Source organism: Sinocyclocheilus anshuiensis, unplaced genomic scaffold, assembly GCF_001515605.1.
Source record: "Sinocyclocheilus anshuiensis isolate Anshui unplaced genomic scaffold, SAMN03320099.WGS_v1.1 scaffold755, whole genome shotgun sequence".
NCBI lineage: Eukaryota > Metazoa > Chordata > Actinopteri > Cypriniformes > Cyprinidae > Sinocyclocheilus > Sinocyclocheilus anshuiensis.
In genome coordinates, this window is record NW_015552587.1 from 436,323 (window position 1) to 457,222 (window position 20,900).

A 20,900-nucleotide genomic window follows, 5' to 3' on the forward strand; every position below is an offset into this window, starting at 1 on the left:
CCACCAAATGCTATGTGACATTTTGAGCTTCAATTAGCATATTAGCATACAACAAACTGTGACTAGCTAAATAGTTGTTGAAGTCTAGTTGTTGAAAAGTATTTGGTATATTTAAACTTATATATTCTGAAAATACTGTATTCTAATCACTTCTTGCATATTTTATGCCGACAGGGTGGACATGTTAAGCTTTAGCAAAGCAAGTAAGCAAACCCATTCGGAAAATTCGTCAATTGAAAAGTCACCAACTTACTCACCTCAGCCGTTGAAATTCCCGCCACTGAAGAGACAAAACATCTGTTGTCCTGATGTCACTAAAGGGGACGGCCTTTTCTTAAAGGGGCGGATTCCCCAATACGACAGGGTGAACAACCATTGGACATGGACAAACTCTTCTTTTTTATTAAATAAAAATATCGTTTTCAATACCAAATGATCAATACACTCAAATTGAGTAATCTCTTATTTAACAAAATATTAATAGGAGAACAAAATTTTAATTTTTTTTTTATTTGACTATATTCTACTCTCATTCAACACGCATCCTCTTACACAAAACTACAAAAAAAAGTAGAAAATGTATCTAAAGAGCCAAGTAATGCTTTTGTTAAACTTAGCCTAATATTATACACCCTTTCATAGTCATTTTTATGTTATCATGGCAAATTAGTTATTTATGTACAGGACACCAAAAGGCCCCCTACAGTGATATTGACCCAATTATTAAATGGAGATGTAATCTAACATACTGGCATTTGTCACAGGACATAATGTCCTATCATCTGACAAATTCCTTCCATATGTAAACTAAGTTTATGTACCAGACATGTTAGGACTGATTATATATTCAAACAGAAAACAACTTGTGGTTTATTTTAAGGTGTCCTTGTTACACATGTTAAATGTACTTACTATTATAATAACAATACATTATGCATAATTACATGCAAGTAACCCTAATCCTAACCCTAACCATATAGTAACTGTAGTTAATTAATATTACTCAGTACTTAAATGCACAATTACACTGTAACAAGGACACAAAATAAAGTGTAACCCAAATTTATTATTTATTATAATTTAATGAAATATTAGCAACATATATTTTGCATGCACAGATACTTTTGGCCATCAATACAGAACAGCATTATCCCCCATAACTGTATCTCTGCAACATCTAACAGAAGGGGCAAACTGCCAAACCTGGACCCCTGCTGCTAACTGAGATTGACACAGACATATGGGCAACTAGGGAGAGCCATATACACTGTTTAAATGCATTATTGTGCAACACTGCCACCTGGAGACTGTACACATACATAATAACATAAAAAGCAGATCAACAGTTTTCTACAGCACCAGTATTAAATGGCTGTGAAATACAGTGACGTGCACCACAGGCACCTCTACAAACCTAACTCTCATTATAGCAATACAGAACAGCCTTTAATTCTACACTCTTTTTTAAAGCTTTTGGTTTTTGACATTGAATCAATCTAGAGTGCTGAATGAGTCGAGTCAATCAGAGGTTAGTTTAGGCCGCAGTGAGGGAATGTACTGGAAAGGGAGAGCAAACTTATACAATGGTGGTTTGTGTCTGGAGGAGATGAAGAGGCAGCTGCTACTATCCATTGGAGCTGAGAACCCAGCAGATCAGAACACATGCCTGAATTATTCCTCCAACTCACACAGGCACATACAAAGACAAACATACACACCATTACTGATCTAGCATCCACACAGGCTCATATATGAATGCAAATATACATGCAAACTCGGTTATAATTAAGACTATGATTAGCCTGTGGCCTGCAGTGATGTGCTCATCGCTGATCTGTTTTCATCACCTGGAGAGACATCGGTCTCCATCCTTAAACCATTTAAAAGACGCTCCACAACAATGCTCATTTCAGTGCATATAAACAAAGCCAAAACCTTCCCCTTACTTACAGTGGAAACAAAACTGCTAAAGGTAATTTGAGTAATTGTACTTGTGTTTTTGGCTACTCTACCCACCTCAGGCTGACACAAACTGGACGAGCGCATAAGGCCAGGGGCCAAGGCTGGATAAACCCTGCTGTGGCAACAACAGCCAGGCTAAATAAATCCGTTCCTTCTAAAAACCTTTGTTGCCTAAAACTTCACCGTCAGTAAAAAAAGAACAACAAATCTCTCTCCAATTGTTCCCGGGGTTTTTTAAAAATATATATATTCTGCCAAAAGCTCTATCAGAAAGGACATAATTCACTGCAGGCAAGACGAATCTGGGATAAATCAACTGCTGAATGTCTTGGCATTTTATGACAGGAATTTCAGAGCATAAAGCCCTGAAATTTGAACACGGCTCCAACAATGGACTTCTTATGATCCTGTAAAGTGGGCACTGCAAGAGGAAACCTGATCTGCAGTTGTCTTCAGCAGCTGAGGAAATGTGTTTAGGAAGGTATTTAGTGGGCACACGCCAGAGCAGGACAGGTGTGTGCAGAGCATGTCGTTCTAACAGCTCTAATCAGGCCTAGAACTGAAGATCAGCACACGGCTCGCAGATTCTCCAAGTAACACTCTCATGTGAATTGTTTGTCTTTCATTTTACAATACTATATATATATTATATATAGAAAGATAAGACAGTATATGTATTTGCAGAAAGCAACATGTCTATGTATACAGAGATGAATAAATGTTTTTGGTAAGTTCTCTATTTTAAGACTCTCACTCACTCAAATCTCTGCATACCTGAAAAGAAAAAAAAAGTCTTACATCTGAAAGAAGAAAAAACACAAATGCACTATTCACATACACTGCTGTTAAAATTTGCAAGAATGGTATTGTTGTGTCCATTTACACTCAGGGAGGCCATGGTGGTGAGAACAAACCGCTGATCTTTTTCTTAAGCGATTAATAATATAGCCATAATAAAGCCAGTAGTTATCAAGCTTCTGAAAGTGCCATTTTAGTCTTACGTGCTGAGAATTCATGAAATTTACACCTACTTTTAAACTTAAGCATAAAAGCAAGTTATCACATTTCTTAAAGCTACGAATTACTCTTACCCCCCCAGATATTTAAGACAGCTCGAGAGATCTCTCAAGTGGTTGCAGTTGCCAGTAGGGGCTTGTGATGGCATTTATTATGGCCCTGAACTTGCCTTTTATAACATGTTTCCTCTGTTCGACTAATTCAGCAAGCAGTAGCGCTTCTTCCTCCCGCCAGTTCGGTTTTCTTTTGGAATCCATGGAGGCTGATTATACCATAAAATCTAGGCTATATATAGGCAGGTCATTTGTAATTAAGACATGATGGAAAATGTGTTTATCTTTCATTTTCAATGTGTATATCATAATGTATTCTCTGTGTTGAATGTAAACTCCTTTTAGGAATTTCATCATTCCATGTGAATTTATCTGAGAATATTCTTAAATAAGGAAATCTATTCAGTGATTGGTCCATGCCTATGTCGTCATCCAAAATCCCGTTTGTGGCACAGCAAGGTGCCGTGAATCATCTCCAAGTCTGACACTTAAGATTTAGTCCTGCACTTCACTTAAAGGGTTAGTTCACCCAAAAATGAAAATGATGTCATTAATTACTCACCCTCATGTCGTTCCAAACCCGTAAGACCTTCGTTCATCTTCAGAACACAAATTAAGATATTTTTGATGAAATCTGAGAGCTCTCTGACCCTCCAATAGACAGCAACAATATTACCACGATCAACGCACAGAAATGTAGCAAGGACATCGGTAAAATAGTCCATGTGACATCAGGGGTTCAACCATAATTTTACGAAGTTATGAGAATATTTTTTGTGCGAAAAGAAAACAATAATAACAATTTATTCAGCAATTACCATCTTCCGCCATTTTGGAGAGTACCCCAGAACGTAATCAACGTAATCAGCGTCGTTTACGTTCAGTAGACAGCGTGCGCATGCTGAACGTAAACAACGCTCATTACGTTGATTATGTTCTGGGGTACTCTCCAAAATGGGGGAAGACGGTAACTCGGGGAGAAGAATTGCTGAATATATTGTTATTATTGTTTTCTATAAACAATATAGAACCCCTGATGTCACATTGACTATTTTACCGATATCCTTGCTACAATTCTGTGCGTTGATCGTGGTAATATTTTTGCTGTCTATTGGAGGGTCAGAGAGCTCTCAGATTCCATTAAAAATATCTTAATTTGAGTTCTGAAGATGAACGAAGGTCTTACGGGTTTGGAACGACATGAGGGTGAGTGATTATTGACAGAATTTTCATTTTTGGGTGAACTAACCCTTTAAATTACGACTGAGATGCTTGATAACTAATTTTTAAGCGCAGCTTTGAGCCAATCATTTTTTTACTCTTTAGTCAATTCTTAGCAGTGTTCTTTTGAGTTATTCTCAGAGGCTTGATAAATACAGGCCCTGGTTCATAGTTTAATTAGGGTTGGAGCTAAACTCTGCAGGACAGTGGCCATCCAGAAACAGGTTTGGACACTCCTGTTCTAGGTCATGTTTTCTTTTACCTTGTCAAGTCTTCCAAGTTTTTCCTTTTAGCTCTTCCCAAAATTGAAAATGACTTTCAAAGTCTGAAGGACACAAGAGGACAACTCATTGAGCTTTACTGGTTTTTTTTATTTTACTTCTGTTTGCAGAGGTATTGGCAGAAGTAATAGTAGAAGCAGCAGTAAAGTAGTTGTAGTAGGCTGATAGCCAGTTGCGCCTGCAGGCTTGAATTTGAGCTGAATGCGTGAAAGCCCTTTGTTTGTCAATGAAGAGACCTTCTCCAAACTTTTCCACCTGCATGTGCTCTCAGCAGTGCAGCATTATATTGTCCCCCCCTGGAAACACAACCTAACAGGTTCCAGCTCAGCCACCACACTGCACTGCCCTCTTTAGGAATTTCTTAACATGGAGGAACTTGAAGTGAATGCTCACTTTTTCTTGACGCAACATACCTTGTGTAACTTAAAGGTAAAGTCACTCATCCTGTTCCAACTCTACACTTAATCAGACACATTTGACACAGCAATTCTTTGAGCAACATACTACATTTTCTAACATATCCACTGGTGTACAGAGTGTGGAGAGAGGCCGAGGACAGAGCTCCAGATACTGTATACAAAATCTGTGCTTAACATGGAGGCCTTGTGCATGAAATATTCTTAATTTTTCAAAAGAGAAGTTATGTTCTCTATGTTGTAAAATCCATATAGTTTGTAAAATAGTCATATATTCGTCAGGAAGTTCTACCCAAAGAAAGTGGATCTCAGGCATGATGGGTGGGATGATTATTAAGAGCAATCGAGGACTGCTTTACAGCGGGAGCGCACTTGGATTGGATTGATTGCTCATATTGACAGCTCTTGTGTTCACCACAGAATAGAAGCACAAAACTGGAAGATCAGCACTCATCCATCAGGATCTTATTACTTCTTACTTATTTTTTTTCTTGTACATGTTTACACATGCAAGTTGTTCATATGGTTATGCATTTAATGATTATTGTAATATATGCAGGATTTTACTTCTTTCCCACAAAAAAAAAATTATAATTTGTGTCTCATTTGATTGGGTGGATCAGCTGTCAATCTGAATGGGCCAGCACCCTGGCCCTTATGTAGCCTCGCCACTGATTCCACTATAGGCAATTCATTCTGCCAAAAGCTGCGTTTGAAATTGCATACTGTCTTGAGTAGGTACTTATTTTGAAGAAGCAATTACTTTGCTAAAAAGTATGTTCCATATAGTATGAATGTGTGTAATATGAGTAATCTGGATGTACTACATTCGCCACGTTGTCATTGTCACAAGATCTACCAGTGTCAGTTGTGTCGCTTCACTTCCATTCACAAAACCACTCATGGGATACTAAAGTGTCCATCGTAGGCACACTTCAGAATCCCATCGGACGTAGTAGGTCACCCGGGTACTTTTTGTCAATACTGTTAATTCAGACAGACTCCTTTTGTACTCTTTTTTGCCTACTATATAGTACCTCAAGGCTCAGTACTAGGGCCGTTACTTTTCATGTTTTACATGTTACCCTTGGGAGATATCATCAGGAAACATGGTGTTAGCTTTCACTGTTATGCTGATGATACTCAGCTCTATATTTCTTTGCGGCCCAGCGAAACATACCAATTAAACTAATGGAATACATAGTCGATATAAAAAACTAGATGACGAGTAATTTCTTACTGCTAAATAACATATTATTTGCTTTGCTTAATCTTTTCATGTACAAATAATTTCTTTTTAGAATTAATTTGTACATGAATGGATTTAGCAAAGCAAATATGTTCATGTCTGAGATTCATTTTAGCATTTATAGAATAACTAAACTATAGCTGAACTTTAGTGAGGGGACATTGTTCCTCTTAGCATCATGAACAAAAACCTTTAATTAAAATTCTGAATGCATTACAGATGGTCTAGTATGTGTGCAAAGAACATATAAAAAAAAAATAATCTCAGTTCATCGGTTCAATGGACGTGTCTGTGAATAGCTACACAACTCAACGCTGCAAACATTGTAAATAGAAACATCTGATGCTCTCCAGAGCGCAAATGCAAACATGCACAGAAGAGTTTGCCAAATATGTTATTATTACAGTTTCAACTAAGGGTGCCCTTGGGTTTTTTTTTGTTGTTTTGTTTTTTGTTTTTTTGTCATTAGCTCCCTAAACTGGGCGTGACATAAACTGCTTTCTGTATGGATTTAATATGGAATGTTACTTCAATACGGGAACAGTTGGCAATCCTACCTTGCATGTTTTAAACACTTAGACTATGTTCTTTGGCCATGCATTAAATGCACATCCATGAAAGAGCGCAGTTTGCTGACATATTTACTTTAAAGTCCGCGTGAAACGGAAGTTGCTGCCGACTGGATTTCAGTGTGGTGTCGTATTTCCAGCTGAAACGGAATATTGAGTAGAGGGCGGGGTTTTGTTTTTGAGCTCCTCCTCTCATCTCTCACTCACAGCAGACTAATGGCTGGAGGCGCATCGTTAAGCATATTCTGCTTAAGCCGTCAAACTGATATCATCAGAGAAGACATGCCATTCCAGAGCGGAAGCAAATGATCAGATTTTGATTAAAGATTACCAAAACAAAATTTTTTTCAGAGGATTAACTAGCACAGATTAATTGTTGACCTTAAGACTAGCAATGTGCGCTAACAAAATAAATATTGTAAATTTTGATTTCATGTGGACTTTAACATCTCAGGTAATGTCTATGGTATGATGACAATGACAGTGGTTACATATAAATATATTTTAATTGATCAAAACTATTGCTAGAAACAATTCAGTTGCGCCCCTACTAAATTCTATGTTCTTGAATTGAAGGCATTTTTTATGAACAAATTTGGAAAAAACAATTTTATTACATTTTGAGAAAATTATTACATTATGAACATTTTATTACAATAATAATGTAATATTTATTACATTATGTGCAGTTTTTACATTATGTGCCGTTATTACATAATGAGTTGCTACAGACCTTGTCTCCTAGACGGCCATCGGGACAAGACCACAGGAACCAGATGAGTACTCTGCACAATCTGACTTTGCTGGAACAACCTGCTGGTTCGTCTGGCCAGAGTTCAAATTGGTATGTTTCGCCGGGCCGCGAAGAAATATAGAGCTGATTATCATCAGCATAACAGTGAAAGCTAACATCGTGTTTCCTGATTATATCTCCCAAGGGTAACAAGTAAAGCGTGAAAAGTAATGGCCCTAGTACTGAGCCTTGAGGTACTTCATACTGCACTTGTGATCGATATGATACCTCTTCATTCACTGCTATGAATTGATATCAGATAAGTACAATTTGAACCATGCTAATGCACTTCCACTAATGCCAACAAAGTTTTCTAGTCTATTCAAAAGAATGTTATCTGTTTCATGCAGATATTTTTATTTATAGTTTCACAAAACTGAACGAGCACTAATAAAGAGATACAACCACGATCAGATGATAACAGCAGGTAATTTGTAAGTCTAATGACTGTGGAGACGTGCTGAAATCGCGTTTGGTCTGGTACTGTATCGCGTACCTTTTCAGTGTTGTGCGCTTTGCTTGGCCATTTGTTGTGATAAACGGGAAAGTGTGTTCATATATATATGTACATGTATATGTATGTGTGTGTGGCTGTACATACACATATGTAGTTGTTTTTTGGTGTTTGGCTTAGTGTTATGTTAGAATCATTATTATGTTCGTGACGCTGTTGACTGATTACTGCCTGTTTAACTCTGCCTTTGATTCTAATAAAAGCTGCAAATGGATCCGCACGCCTCTGACTCTCCGTTACACCTATAGTAGAGAATGAGTGGAATTGTTCCTTGGGGGATCTATAGCGCACGATCTGATGCGATACTGTAGGTGGCGGCTGCATGGCTACCATTTTATCTCTAATAGTATCGATCTTGGAAGTAAAGTAGTTCATAAAGTCATTACTGCTGTTCTGTTGGGAAATGCCAATTTCTTGCTTTATTTTTTGTTAATTTAGCCACTGTATTGAATAACTACCTGGGGTTATGTTTGTTTTCTTCTAAAAGAGACGAAAAGTAATCAGATCTAGCAGTTTTTAATGCTTTTCTGTAGGATAGGGTACTTTCCTGCCATGCAATACGAAATACCTCTAGTTTTGCTTTCCTCCAGCTGCACTCCATTTTCCGGGCTGCTCTCATTATACATAAAGGCTTTAAGTAAAGTGTTACCGAAATGCTTTACTCCCTCTAATCAATGTCTCCAATCTTCTAGGGATGCTTTAATAACTAAAAATTGATTATCACTGACAATCATTGGATCTATGTTGTATTGTAGTAAAAAAGCAGGCTAAATGAGTTTTAAATTAAGACACAACAAAATTAATCCAAAACATGTAAGCTGAAATCAGAATAATATGTCATCCAAAAAAGAGGATCTGGATCAATGGATTATAATACCTTGAATTTCAATCACTATATCAAGACTAGGTATAGACATTCTCTGAACTGCTGACCTGAAATACTATTTTGCAATGAGAGTTTTTTTGAATTGTTCTGTCAATGTGATTAATGGTGAAATACATTTGTGACAAACCTCACATATCTGGAAATTAAGACTTTATTGGCTCCTTAAAGGCGTGCATCTGACAACCTATCTTCCACAAAGCTGCGATGATCTTTGACATTTTTCACTGGTTAATGTCAAACTAACCACAATGTGTAGCATTTCAAGAGCTCATAATTCCTGGATATTAACCCACACTGACCATTGCTGTCCATTTGTCATAGCTGGGGAATAACATTTATTAACCTTTATATTGAGACCAACAACACAGAAGTGATTTATTGAGGCTTCAGGTTTGTTCTGTAAATTTCCATCTAAACACTCATATCATCAAGACAGATGACGCATATTCTTTCAGCACAGGCCAGAACAGCAGCTCCACAAATCTTAGAAATGTGGATGCAGCATTTGTCAGGACCATAAGCATGACTTGGAACTGATACAGGGTACTTCCAGCAGTAAAAGCAGATTTCTTCCCTTCTCATATGACTCCCATTCAACTTGCCAAATGAGTTACAAGTTACAACAAATGTCTGAGCCAAACTTCCCCATTAAAAATTACTATACACACAACAACAATTATCTGACCTTGTAATGAAAGACACGGCTCAAACACTGAAGTGCTCACAGCTTCAAACCTGGTTTATACTTGCCATGCCCATGAGTTCACTTGGTTGATTACGGCAAAATAACAACATGTTGGTTCTTCAGCGGTTCTTTGGGGTGGTTAAGGTGCTATATAGCACCATCTTTAAAGATATAGGTGCTATGTAGCACTTAAAGTGGTTCACCTATGATTACGAGCCAAAGAACAACTTTTAGTGCTATTTAGCAACATTTTTTTTAGAGTGAGTTTGCTGGAGTGTGCATTGATTTTGCTATGTTTAGTTTTGTAAATTGAGTGAATTATTTAAAATATACCATATACACATTACACAAGTACATATGCAGTTAAGTATAGCTAGCAATACAAAAAATTATTTAATGCAAGTGTAAATAAATACAAATATTTGTCTGGTACTTTTTATTGGATGCTTTTAAAAGGTTTTTATTATTCAGCCCTACAAGAACATATATTTGTATATAGGCACAATATAGTCACTATAATTACCTTATTAACATTGCAAGAGATAATAAACTTCCATAAACTGCAAATCTGTTATGTTTCTCCAATAAATGTTTACATATGCTCAGAGAATCAAACATAAATGTATATTATATTTTTGTATTTAACATACAATCATTCTTACTCAAAGGAAAGTTCTTTTCTGTTTAGGGACTGTTTATCTTTGTGGAAGCATAGTGCTTAAAGAGCTAATAAAATATTTCAACTCAAATCAGTATGTTGTGTCTAATTATTTACTTATGTGGCAAGTAGCTATGTAATCAAAGTCTTTAGGATCACTAAGATATGCACATTTAGATTTGAATCTAAGGCCTCCTGCTACCTGATTTCATTTACATCTCCTTTCATCCTTTCTTCACTCCACAGATTCACTTCCAAGCCTCGGCTTCCTTTCTGCTCTCTCTTTTCCTTCCTTCCATCTCTGAATTGAATTACTTGACTGCACACTCATTTCTGTTATAAAAAAAATTATAAATGGAAATTATAAACTGATCAGCAAATGTTAATTTATTTAATGAATTTGAGAATAACTAGTGAAGGTTAAAATTGGCCCACTTCATATAGCACAGTCAGCCAAAACGGGTCAGCAATATTTAACCACCTTACAAGAAAAACATATTCTTTGCATTGTAATCCATGTTAGATGCAGTAACAAATAATACAAGTACAGAATAATATTTGTTTAAAAATCGTGGGAAACCTTATAAGTTAGAAATGAGAAATGTCAAAAGGCTTACTACCTTTCATGATGAAGGAGTCCTCTGTTGAGATGTAACAATCACTAGTGTTACCAGTGTCCCTTTAATTAAAGGTCTCTGTGATAACACTTTACCTGAACTCACCCTATTTATTCCTTTAGAATTATTATTTTGTTTATAATTTTTTTAAAATAATAAATATAGAATACATATTTTTATTAAACTTATTACACTATTAGTTTGCACATCCTTTTAAAACAATCTTTAAATGTGACGTGAAAATCTGACTTTTTTTGAGTTTAGTACTCACATGCCGTGTGCAGCCGCTTTCTGTGCGCGTGCGCTCAGAAAACCTTAGAAGTTTAAACTAATATGGTTTAAAACGCATGATTTCAGTGTGATAGATATGATAATCAAAACCAAACAGATGTTTTTGGCAGAGATCCGAGATATGAACTGTAAAGGCACAGCCCTATTCTGGAAAAGGGGGCGGGGAGCAGCAGCTCATTTGCATTTAAAAATACATGCACAAAACAGTGTGTTTCTGCTCACACTCGAAACTATAATTAATGATCTGTGGGGTATTTTTTCACTGAAACTTCACAGACACATTCTGGGGACACCTGAGACTTATATTACATCTTGTAAAAAGGGGTATAATTGGTCTCCTTTAAAGGTGCAGTGAGTAATATTTAGGAGGATCTATTGACAGAAATGCAATATAATATACATACCTATGTTTTCAGAGGTGTATAAAGACCTTACACAATGAACCGTTATGTTTTTATTAACTTAGAATGAGCCATTTTTGTCTACATACACCGCGGGTCCCCTTACATGGAAGTCGCCACCATGTTTGTACAGTAGCCCTTAAAGGACAAACGGAGCATCACTATGTTGTTCTTGTGAATAAAACACTGACACAATGATGAACAAGTAACAATAATATATCGTTTTATTGAATAATTAGGTAAATAAAATTCCTTAATTTACCTTTGTAAAGAAACCTCATTGCTGGCTATCTCTGCTGTCTCAGACTACACATCTTAGTCCTGTGTCGGCCACCGTAGCTTCTCTAAAGGGAGGGGTGAGCGGGGGAATGAGCCGTTGGCTGCAATTCACAACCTGACCGCTAGATGCCGCTAAAATTTACACACTGCACCTTTAAATCTTTCCAAAAAATATTTGACACAAAAACAAAAACTAGTTGTTCAACCAAACTACTTATTTTACTCTACTTTCTGTTGGTTTACAGGATTTTTTTCTCCAAACTGTTGTCTAATCCAGTGGTTCTCAATTCCAGCGCCCCCCCCCGCACATTTTGTATGTATCTCTTATCACTTCAGACGTTTGTTCTATTTGACCGTCAGTGGCCTGCGAAGTGGACTTTACAGGCTATTCCGCCATAATTCCAGCCTGAAGGAATATGTTGAATATGTTCCATTCAAAGGGCATTAAAGTGTGCAAGACGTGAATTTTATTTGTATTTATTTACAGAGGTATATTATGTCACACTTTACACTTCTCTAGTAAGTTTCATCTGTGTGTGAAGATGCTGCAGGCAGTGGCGTAATAATGCATATCCGTGAATGAATGTTCCCAAGTGAAGTAAACTTCAGCAGATTTCCCATGCTCAGGGAATAGGGAGCAATGAACACTGTGGACCCTGTCAATCGGAACACAGTTCGCTTCTAACGAGCTGGTGATCTGAATCAGGTGTGTTACACAAGACAGACATGCAAAATATGAAGAGCAGGGGGTCGCCAGGCCTGGAATTGAGAGCCACTGCTTTAATCTATTGCAGTGGTTCCCAACTTGTTCCTGGAGCCCAGCACTGCACGTTATGTCTCCTTTGTCTGACACACCTATTTCAGTAATATTAAATAGCTGGTGACCTGGATCAGGTGCGCTTGATTAAGGAGACATGCAAACTGCAGTGTTGGGGTCTCCAGGAACATGGTTGGAAACCACTGCCCTGTCATTTCAGAAAATAGTTACAGCGGCGAGCATGTCGATTATAAATGCCTCCGAATTGCGTGCACTAGTGATGTTAGGTTCTTGAACGAATCGTTCTTTTGAGCCGGTTCTCAGGAAGTAACCGGTTGAGCCGGTTCACAAATCGAACTGAATCTAACTTTAGTTCCGGGTTGATGACGCAGGACGCACAGCCGAAGTAGCACGTCCAACTCAAAAAGAACCGAATGAGCCGGTTCAACCAACTGTCAAAGTTTGCCGAGGATTACTGAGGACTAGAGGTCTTCACGGGTCCACTTGGATCCAAAAATCTGAGGTCCGACCCGAGCAGGTTCGGGTCCAAAACTTCGACGAGTACCTCGGACACGGGTCGGGTTCGGTATTATGGGCTTACATTTCTGCCACAATTCTGCGCGCGAAAGATCATATTTTGAGCGCACAAAAGTGCATTTGCGTAGGTTACTTTCACTTTCGTGTTAAGAGAGGAACACGCATAGGAAAGGAGCATACGTTAGTAATCCTCGCACACAGACATCATCTTATAGATATGAGATGCGTCAGGAAAATCCACTCGCTTCATTATGCTGCGTGTTCATGCAGGGCTTTTCTTTTTTGTGTGCAGAAGCCTTTCGCCTAAGATTAGGTTGCAGACAACGGCTATTGATTTAATTTTTATCAAACTATCACGTTTATTTTTCAAATCCACTGGTCACAATTGAAGGTCGAATTCAGAAATAACTTGTATTCATCAGGTAGGCAATAATATGAAATTAACAATAAATTAAATACATTTTAAATTAATCCAATTCAATGGAATGGATTTGGCAAATCAGTCAGCAAATAATTTTTCTTTACTGACTGCGGGGCAGCAGGCTGTGCACACGTCAATGCCGTTTACGTTTGGGTTTGAAAATAAATGCCGTCGGACTCGGGTCTAATTTCATCGGGTCTGTCTCGGGTCAGGTTTTTATTTTTAAAAAATTAATTTATGCACGTCGGGTTCGGGAAAGAAGTGATTCGGGTCGATTCGGGTCGGGTACAGATTTTAGGACCCGAGAAGACCTCTACTTGGAATAGCCAGGACAACACCGAAGATTCTGATTGAGTGAGTTGACGATACTGTGCAAGCCTGAGGCACGTACTGGAAATATGCTTGTTTATTATGACTGTTATTTACATTTTATTAAAACATGCAAAAACCTTTCTGTCGAGTGATGTAAATAAATTTTACAATAGTTTATTGTGCATGCATAGCCTATTATATTTAAAGTTGCTTAAGCGAAATCAAGGAGTTTATAACACTGGTTTATTCATTCTTTATACTGTAGACATGTAGAACAACTGTTTGTGCATCAATGTCTGTAATGTGTGCTGTAGGTGCGAAACTTTTAGGAATCTTATCCAAGTTGTAGGCTAGTCTATATTGGTCAGTCAGTCATATCTTACATAAAGGATCCGCGAATGAAACTGTGACCACAAACACCATTAACTTAAGTGAATTACAGTATCTCACAGAAGTGAGTACACCCCTCACATTTTTGTAAATATTTTATTATATCTTTTCATGTGACAACACTGAAGAAATTACACTTTGCTACAATGTAAAGTAGTGAGTGTACAGCTTTTATAACAGTGTAAATTTGCTGTCCCCTCAAAATAACAACACACAGCCATTAATGTCTTAACCGCTGGCCACAAAAGTGAGAAAATGTCCAAATTGGGCCCAAAGTGTCAACATTTTGTGTGGGAGCTCATGTTGAATGTGGGCCATTTGAATGCAGAATAAAGATGGGATTATGGGATAATCTGTGAAAGGACAGAGGATTATGACTGGGCTATCTCTGTAACCCTTCTGAGATATGTGCCCTGACTTAACTTCAGCTCTCATACTCATCTGCCACAGATCCAGCTCGTGTGCTGTCCTACAAAGAAATTATCTTTAGTACACACTCAAAAGTTTATGCAATACAATAAAAACAAAACAAAACAAACAAAAAGATTAATAAAAAACTGTAATGCTTGGCATATGATGTCATGCGATTTTTTCTTTGAAGCATTAACTTTGGATTTTGTGTGAGTGATATTATTCACTGTAGTAAACATTCACAAGTAAAAATATCTATCTATCTATCTATCTATAGATTTATAAAAGTCCAACAGCATCAGACATTTTAAACTTCACTACAATGTGCTAGAAGGTCATTATTTCTGCCTTCATCATCAACAGTATATTCCACGTTGCTTCTGCTAAAGCCAGGGTTCATTCAGTAATACCTTCTCCTACAGGGAATTGTAAATCAATAAGTTTCAATAAAGAAAATGAATAACGTTATTATCTGACACAAGGATGGAATTTGTAGTTCCCTAAGTAGTCAAAGCCTTTAAAATCAATCCATTTCTTTGCCATTATAGAAATTGAAAATGTTTTTGGAAGTAAGTGCTTTAAATGTGGTTAAGTATTTAACTAAACATTAATTGTTTGTCCTTGAAATTATTATCGCAACATTTCTTGCTTACACTATCTGTATTGTATGTCATGATATTAGATCGCGATCTGAATCTAAATCTCACTAACAAAAAAGACAAGGTGAATTTTAGCAATGTGTTAAATGTATTCATTTGACATATGCTTTTCATTCTTCTTCAAAATTGACTAGATGTTCACAATCTATTTAGAATTCTAAATGTCAAATTCCCATAATGCCAAAGCACAAAGAGGACAGATATCTCAGGTCATGAGGAGAGAAGAGCATTCACTGAAGGACTGGAACAAGAATGACCTTCACTAACCTCATCAAATGGCAACAAAACCAGCACAAGTGGTAATGAAGCACACTCGACAGGCATCTGTGTGCAAGTGTAACGTCCAGCTCTACTGGAATACTCAAGGCAAACTCAAGTTATTGACTCTATTGTACTATTTATGAGTGAGAAAACACAAAGCAACATTGAGCTCTTGAACATCTCAAAGCTTCTTACAGCATTACTGCTGCATACAGTCGATGAAGCAATACTTGGAATTGGAGGATTTCATCTTGCGACTATAACTGATGCCAGACTCAAACAAAGGCAGCTCAATCACAAAGCCAAAATACATGTTCAGTTTTCTAACACCAACCTTTCGCAGACATGCTGATATATTGTTGGTCTTATAATCATTAAAATCAAAACAAATTGATTCACTAATGTGCAGCGCTAGAACATCAAGACTGTTGGTGCACATAATAAAAAGAAAAATAATAAATTAGTATGGCAAAAACGCAGGCATAACAACTTGTGTATAGCCTCTTACATTAAAAATACATGCTCATACTAAAATTTAACTGTATACTTGGACCTTGTGTTTATGCATCAAGCAAAATCAGCTAACTGTAGGTAACCAGGTTAGCAGACAAAATATGTCAGTATAGCAAGCAAAAGTTTGATAGTAGATTTCTTTCATCATTCATCAAAATACTAACACCTCATCTAACCGTTAAACCTCAAGTTCTCTATGTGCACAAAGCGTGATGTGAGATGATTCAGAGCTAATCAAAGTGAACCCTGACAGCTTTATGCAGGAGTCCATCAAGCCAAAAGTATCCTGGAATGTCTCTAGCTGAAATTATTAGGGTTAGCTTTTAATGCAGAGGCAACAAGGTTGAGCAGGAATTTGTGTAATCCATAGAATCTGGTGATGACATTAGTGGCAATAATCTCTGCGGAAATCCTGCCAAAAACACAGATTTAAGTCAATGACAGTCCAGCTTTTAAATAATTATTTTGCATGACGTGAGCTTTAGTGAGCCAAAAATTAAAAACCAGTGTTGTGTCCATCTATGATGGTCATTTCAAGCTGTTCAGACAAGTTTTAGTACAACATTGTGTCTGCCTGATGTAGAGATCTTCAGAGGATATGTGCTTAACAAGTCTTTTAAATGGACATCAGATTTCAAAAGTTTAAATGCATGCTGTAATTGATGTCTACCACTAAATGCCAGTGGTGGCTCGTCGGGGGAGGCAGGGGGGGGAGCACCTTTTGAGGTGAAAATGGGAGGAGGACGATTTAATGTTAATAAAATTCACAATTCATTTCAGTTCATGTCTCAGAATGTGTATTTTTTGTTTGTAGTTTCACAGTTGTAATATCATAACGTGAAAGCGCCGCTTTTCTATCGCGAATGTGCCGAATCTGCTGATGTAATTGCAACCGCTAGGTGATAGAGAAGGGTAGGGGGAGGCCGAGCGAGCGCTGAACTCTCGTGCCTCCGTTGGTAAAAAACATTAGCCAATCACCATCGAGTGTTCACTTTCAGCGCTGAGGAGTGTTGGGAAAAGAACCCTCGCAAGGGAGGCTAGCCTCCCTTCTGATATAAACCACTCATATTTTAAAGTGGTTAAGTAAATAATATAATAATAATAATCGGCAGGAATCCCAGACCAATACAATTAGTGTGCCTCCTCTATTTTAAAACCCACGAGCCGCCACTGCTAAATGCAATGACGTTACCGCTGTATTCTTTAAAGAATATCGGAGTGCCATGTAAATAGCATCATGTAGACTATCATTAAGTAGCCTACCATGATATTACCATCTGACAGCATCACCGTACTTTTACCTGAGCTCCACTTTAGCACCAAGATCAACAGAAGACAAAGCAAACAAAACAAAAAAGTTCTAATTTAGTTTTGCTGCCGTGTCACTGAATCGGCTCACACGTGGATATGAACATATGTTCATATGTTACAGTTAAAGGGTCTTCTTACCGCAGTCCTGACAGAGCACCTGACTCACATCCTTCCTCACTGTGCGCTTGGTCTCCACCGGCGGGAAGACTGCCGTGAACACCGACGTGTGGTTTGTGGCTTCCATAAAGAACACGTACCGGATCCCGGTGCCGAGCTGGAAACATCTGCCACCTTCAAACCAGACGAGAGACACCACAGAGTCCTTGAGCAGCCCTCCCGCCTTCACCTGCCACACCTGCTGCACCCTGACGCGCACCTGCGACTCGGTCCCGTTCCGCGCGTCCTCCTGGAGCTTCCCCTCAAACACGACCCCCGCGCGGCGAGCCAGCTCCTGCACCGACGCCACGGGCGGAGAGCAAGCGAGGCTCCCGCTCCGGACCACACGCGTCCACAGGGACAAACACACCGCCGCTGCACAGAGAGCGGAGACCGAGAGAGAACCGCGTCCCGACGGAATCGCACGCATCCTCCGGCGCGTTTCTTGCGTTCCGCTAGATGAGTTAAAGTGGAGCAGAAGTGAACCAAGAGGAGCGTGGCTTCTGTTGGCTCCTCAGCTGATCGTATTACAGGAGGCGGGGTGAGATTCCCACCGCGACGCGACGGAGGACGGGTGTCGCGTCGCGTCGTGTGTGTGGAATTACCGACATGATTCCTTATGCGTGTTCAATTAAGTGGCAAGGGATTTGAAACTATGTTAAATATGAAAGTCAAAACTAGATTTGAGACTCAAAACTCTTAATAGTAATCTTCTACAACATTTAAAAGTCTAACTATTAGCTATTTATGTTTTTGGGCAATTGAAACGGCAAAAATGTGAAAGGCAACATTTTAAAAATTCTTAAACTATTGTTTGGCCAACAGAAACCAAAACCAAAATTAAAGTAAAAATGTAGGCTATATCCAGTGTTGGGAAGGTTACTTTGGAAATGTAATAGGTTACAGATTACAAGCTACCCTGTTTAAAATGTAATAGTAGTATAACAATTTCAATTACTTTATTAAAGTAATAGCTGATTACATTTGATTAGACTACTTTTCTACATTTCTGATGTTTTCAACTGTTTATCATTTTCTAATATTTAAGCAGGCAGTTAACCTTACAGTAGCACTCAACACTGATTACTGTCAGACTTTCACAATCCTTCTTCTCTTTAATTAAGATTATAAACATTTCAATAAGCCACAGCCAACACAAAATCAAACACAATTTCAATTACTTTATTAAAGTAATAGCTGATTACATTTGATTAGCCTACTTTTCTAAATTTCTGATGTTTTCAACTGTTTATCATTTTCTAATATTTAAAGCAGGCAGTTAACCTTACAGTAGCACTCAACACTGATTACTGTCAGACTTTCACAATCCTTCTTCTCTTTAATTAAGATTATAAACATTTCAATAAGCCACAGCCAACACAAAATCAAACTTATCACCTCTTTTTATATTGAGATTGTTCTGAGGATAAATACAGATTTAAAATCATAAGAGATAGTTTTATAGCTACAATACTGTTTTTGAAACCAAATCTTTGCAGTTATGACCAGAAGAAACACTGGCATCTAACAATGCCTTGTTTAAGATTTTTAAGTTAATCTTAAAAAATAAAGCATATACATTAAAAAATATATATATATATGAAATAAAACAGTTATTGAATAAGCATGTGTCCTAAACTCCTGAAACTTTGGTGTCTCATATTTTAGAGCAATGCAATTTATGAAAGAAGTCAATTAAATCGGTATGTGTGTGTGTGTGTGAAAAATTCAGATGTAATAACCTTTGTAATCATTAACATTTTCATAAGTAACTAATTTAATTACACATTTTTTCTCAGTAACTGTAATTACAATTACATTTATTTTGTATTTAAATTGTGTAATTCTGTTACATGTAACTAGTTACAACACTGCTTATAACGCAAACACCTGACAGTGATCTGACATTTCTGGAAAATACTCTCGATTTGAGAAAAGTTTAAATGTCAATATGTGGTAGCACCTTTCACTCCAAATCTTTATTTTTATTTTTATGGCAACTCTTGTCAAAATGTTGTCAGTATTTACTGTTTACTTGTTAACAGACATTACAAAAATTATGATGATATTGAATTTTAGAAAAATGATGAATGTGAAAGAGAAAACAGCTATTTGTGTAATTGGACACTTGACTCAAAACCTTAGTTACTGATATACAAAACCTTGAGACAGCTTCCCTGCTTAACAACTAGCCCCTGACTCCTCTATATTCAGCTGGAACACTCACTGGAACACGTATGTGGATGTGGCCAAGCTCTCCAAGATTACCTTCTGTGAACTACAAGTGGCCCTGCCTGGTGAGTTCCCAAAAATGCTGAATTATACAGACTTGACGTCAAAACTTTAAAACGCACTGCACATACTGTACATTCATCTGCACCCTCCTTGTGTACAATTTCACATGACGCAACTTATTAAAATCACAAAGATTAGACACAGAACTAAAAGAACATGTATAATGGTAAAAGGCCATGCAACTGCACATAAGCTTTTGCGTGAACTGTGGCCCAATTCAGCAAGCTTACAGATCTTCTTCAAAATGCCTGACATTGCTTTTAGCACCAATTAGTGCTAGTAACTAGTCAGGAACTATTCTTTTTACATTTTTACAGGCACTTCTAGACTATAATACCTAAGCAGAAGATGGTTGGGCAGAGTGAAATAGCCTGTTTGGTCTCTTAGAGGCTTTTCTGGCTCTCTATCCCTTGTGACAACCCATAGTACTTCAAACTGGAATGCACACATCCACTTCACCAAGCAAGATTACACAAGTACAATAAAGCAGTAGTTATATGTATTACTATATGCTGCAAGTTCTACAGTTTTGCATAGCTTAATGATGAACCAACAAATGTATTAAGCGTCTTATCTTTGCAAATGTTGGTGACAGGATGTAGGCATGTCCAGCCACTTCAGAAACCTTTCAGAAATGTTGACGTTATTGAAATAACCAGCCACTGTTGTCGGGGAGCAACAAGCAATAGGAGTGAGGACTATGTGAGTGGAGCTCAAACGTCACCCGTCTCGAGTGCAGACACGACAGGACAGAGAAGTTCTGCGTCATTTGTCTGTAAAAGCAGATATGGATAAAATGATGTACGTTACAGAAACTGTCAGCAGTCTAAGTGAATTTGATTCATACATTGATGGTTCTTGTTGATTATATTTACATTTACATTTAGTCATTTAGCAGACGCTTTTATCCAAAGTGACTTACAAATGAGGACAATGGAAGCAATCAAAATCAACAAAAGAGCAATGATATGCAAGTGCTGTGACA

The 20,900-nt window shown here is 37.6% G+C and overlaps 1 protein-coding gene across 4 annotated transcripts in view; it reads right to left on the bottom strand.

Annotated features, from left to right (window-relative positions):
* nrg1 (neuregulin 1) overlaps nucleotides 1-18,078 on the bottom strand; it is a 108,839-nt gene extending 90,761 nt beyond the window's left edge. For 2 of the 4 annotated variants that reach the window (XM_016456340.1, XM_016456341.1), the window contains exon 1: nucleotides 17,603-18,076. In XM_016456340.1, coding sequence (XP_016311826.1) covers nucleotides 17,603-18,050 — 448 coding nt within the window. In that variant the 5' untranslated portion in view covers nucleotides 18,051-18,076. Of the gene's footprint in view, nucleotides 1-17,602 lie in introns of all 4 variants that reach the window. The other 2 variants (XM_016456348.1, XM_016456342.1) reach the window with 2 other exon arrangements.
* Between the last annotated feature and the right edge of the window lie 2,822 nt (nucleotides 18,079-20,900).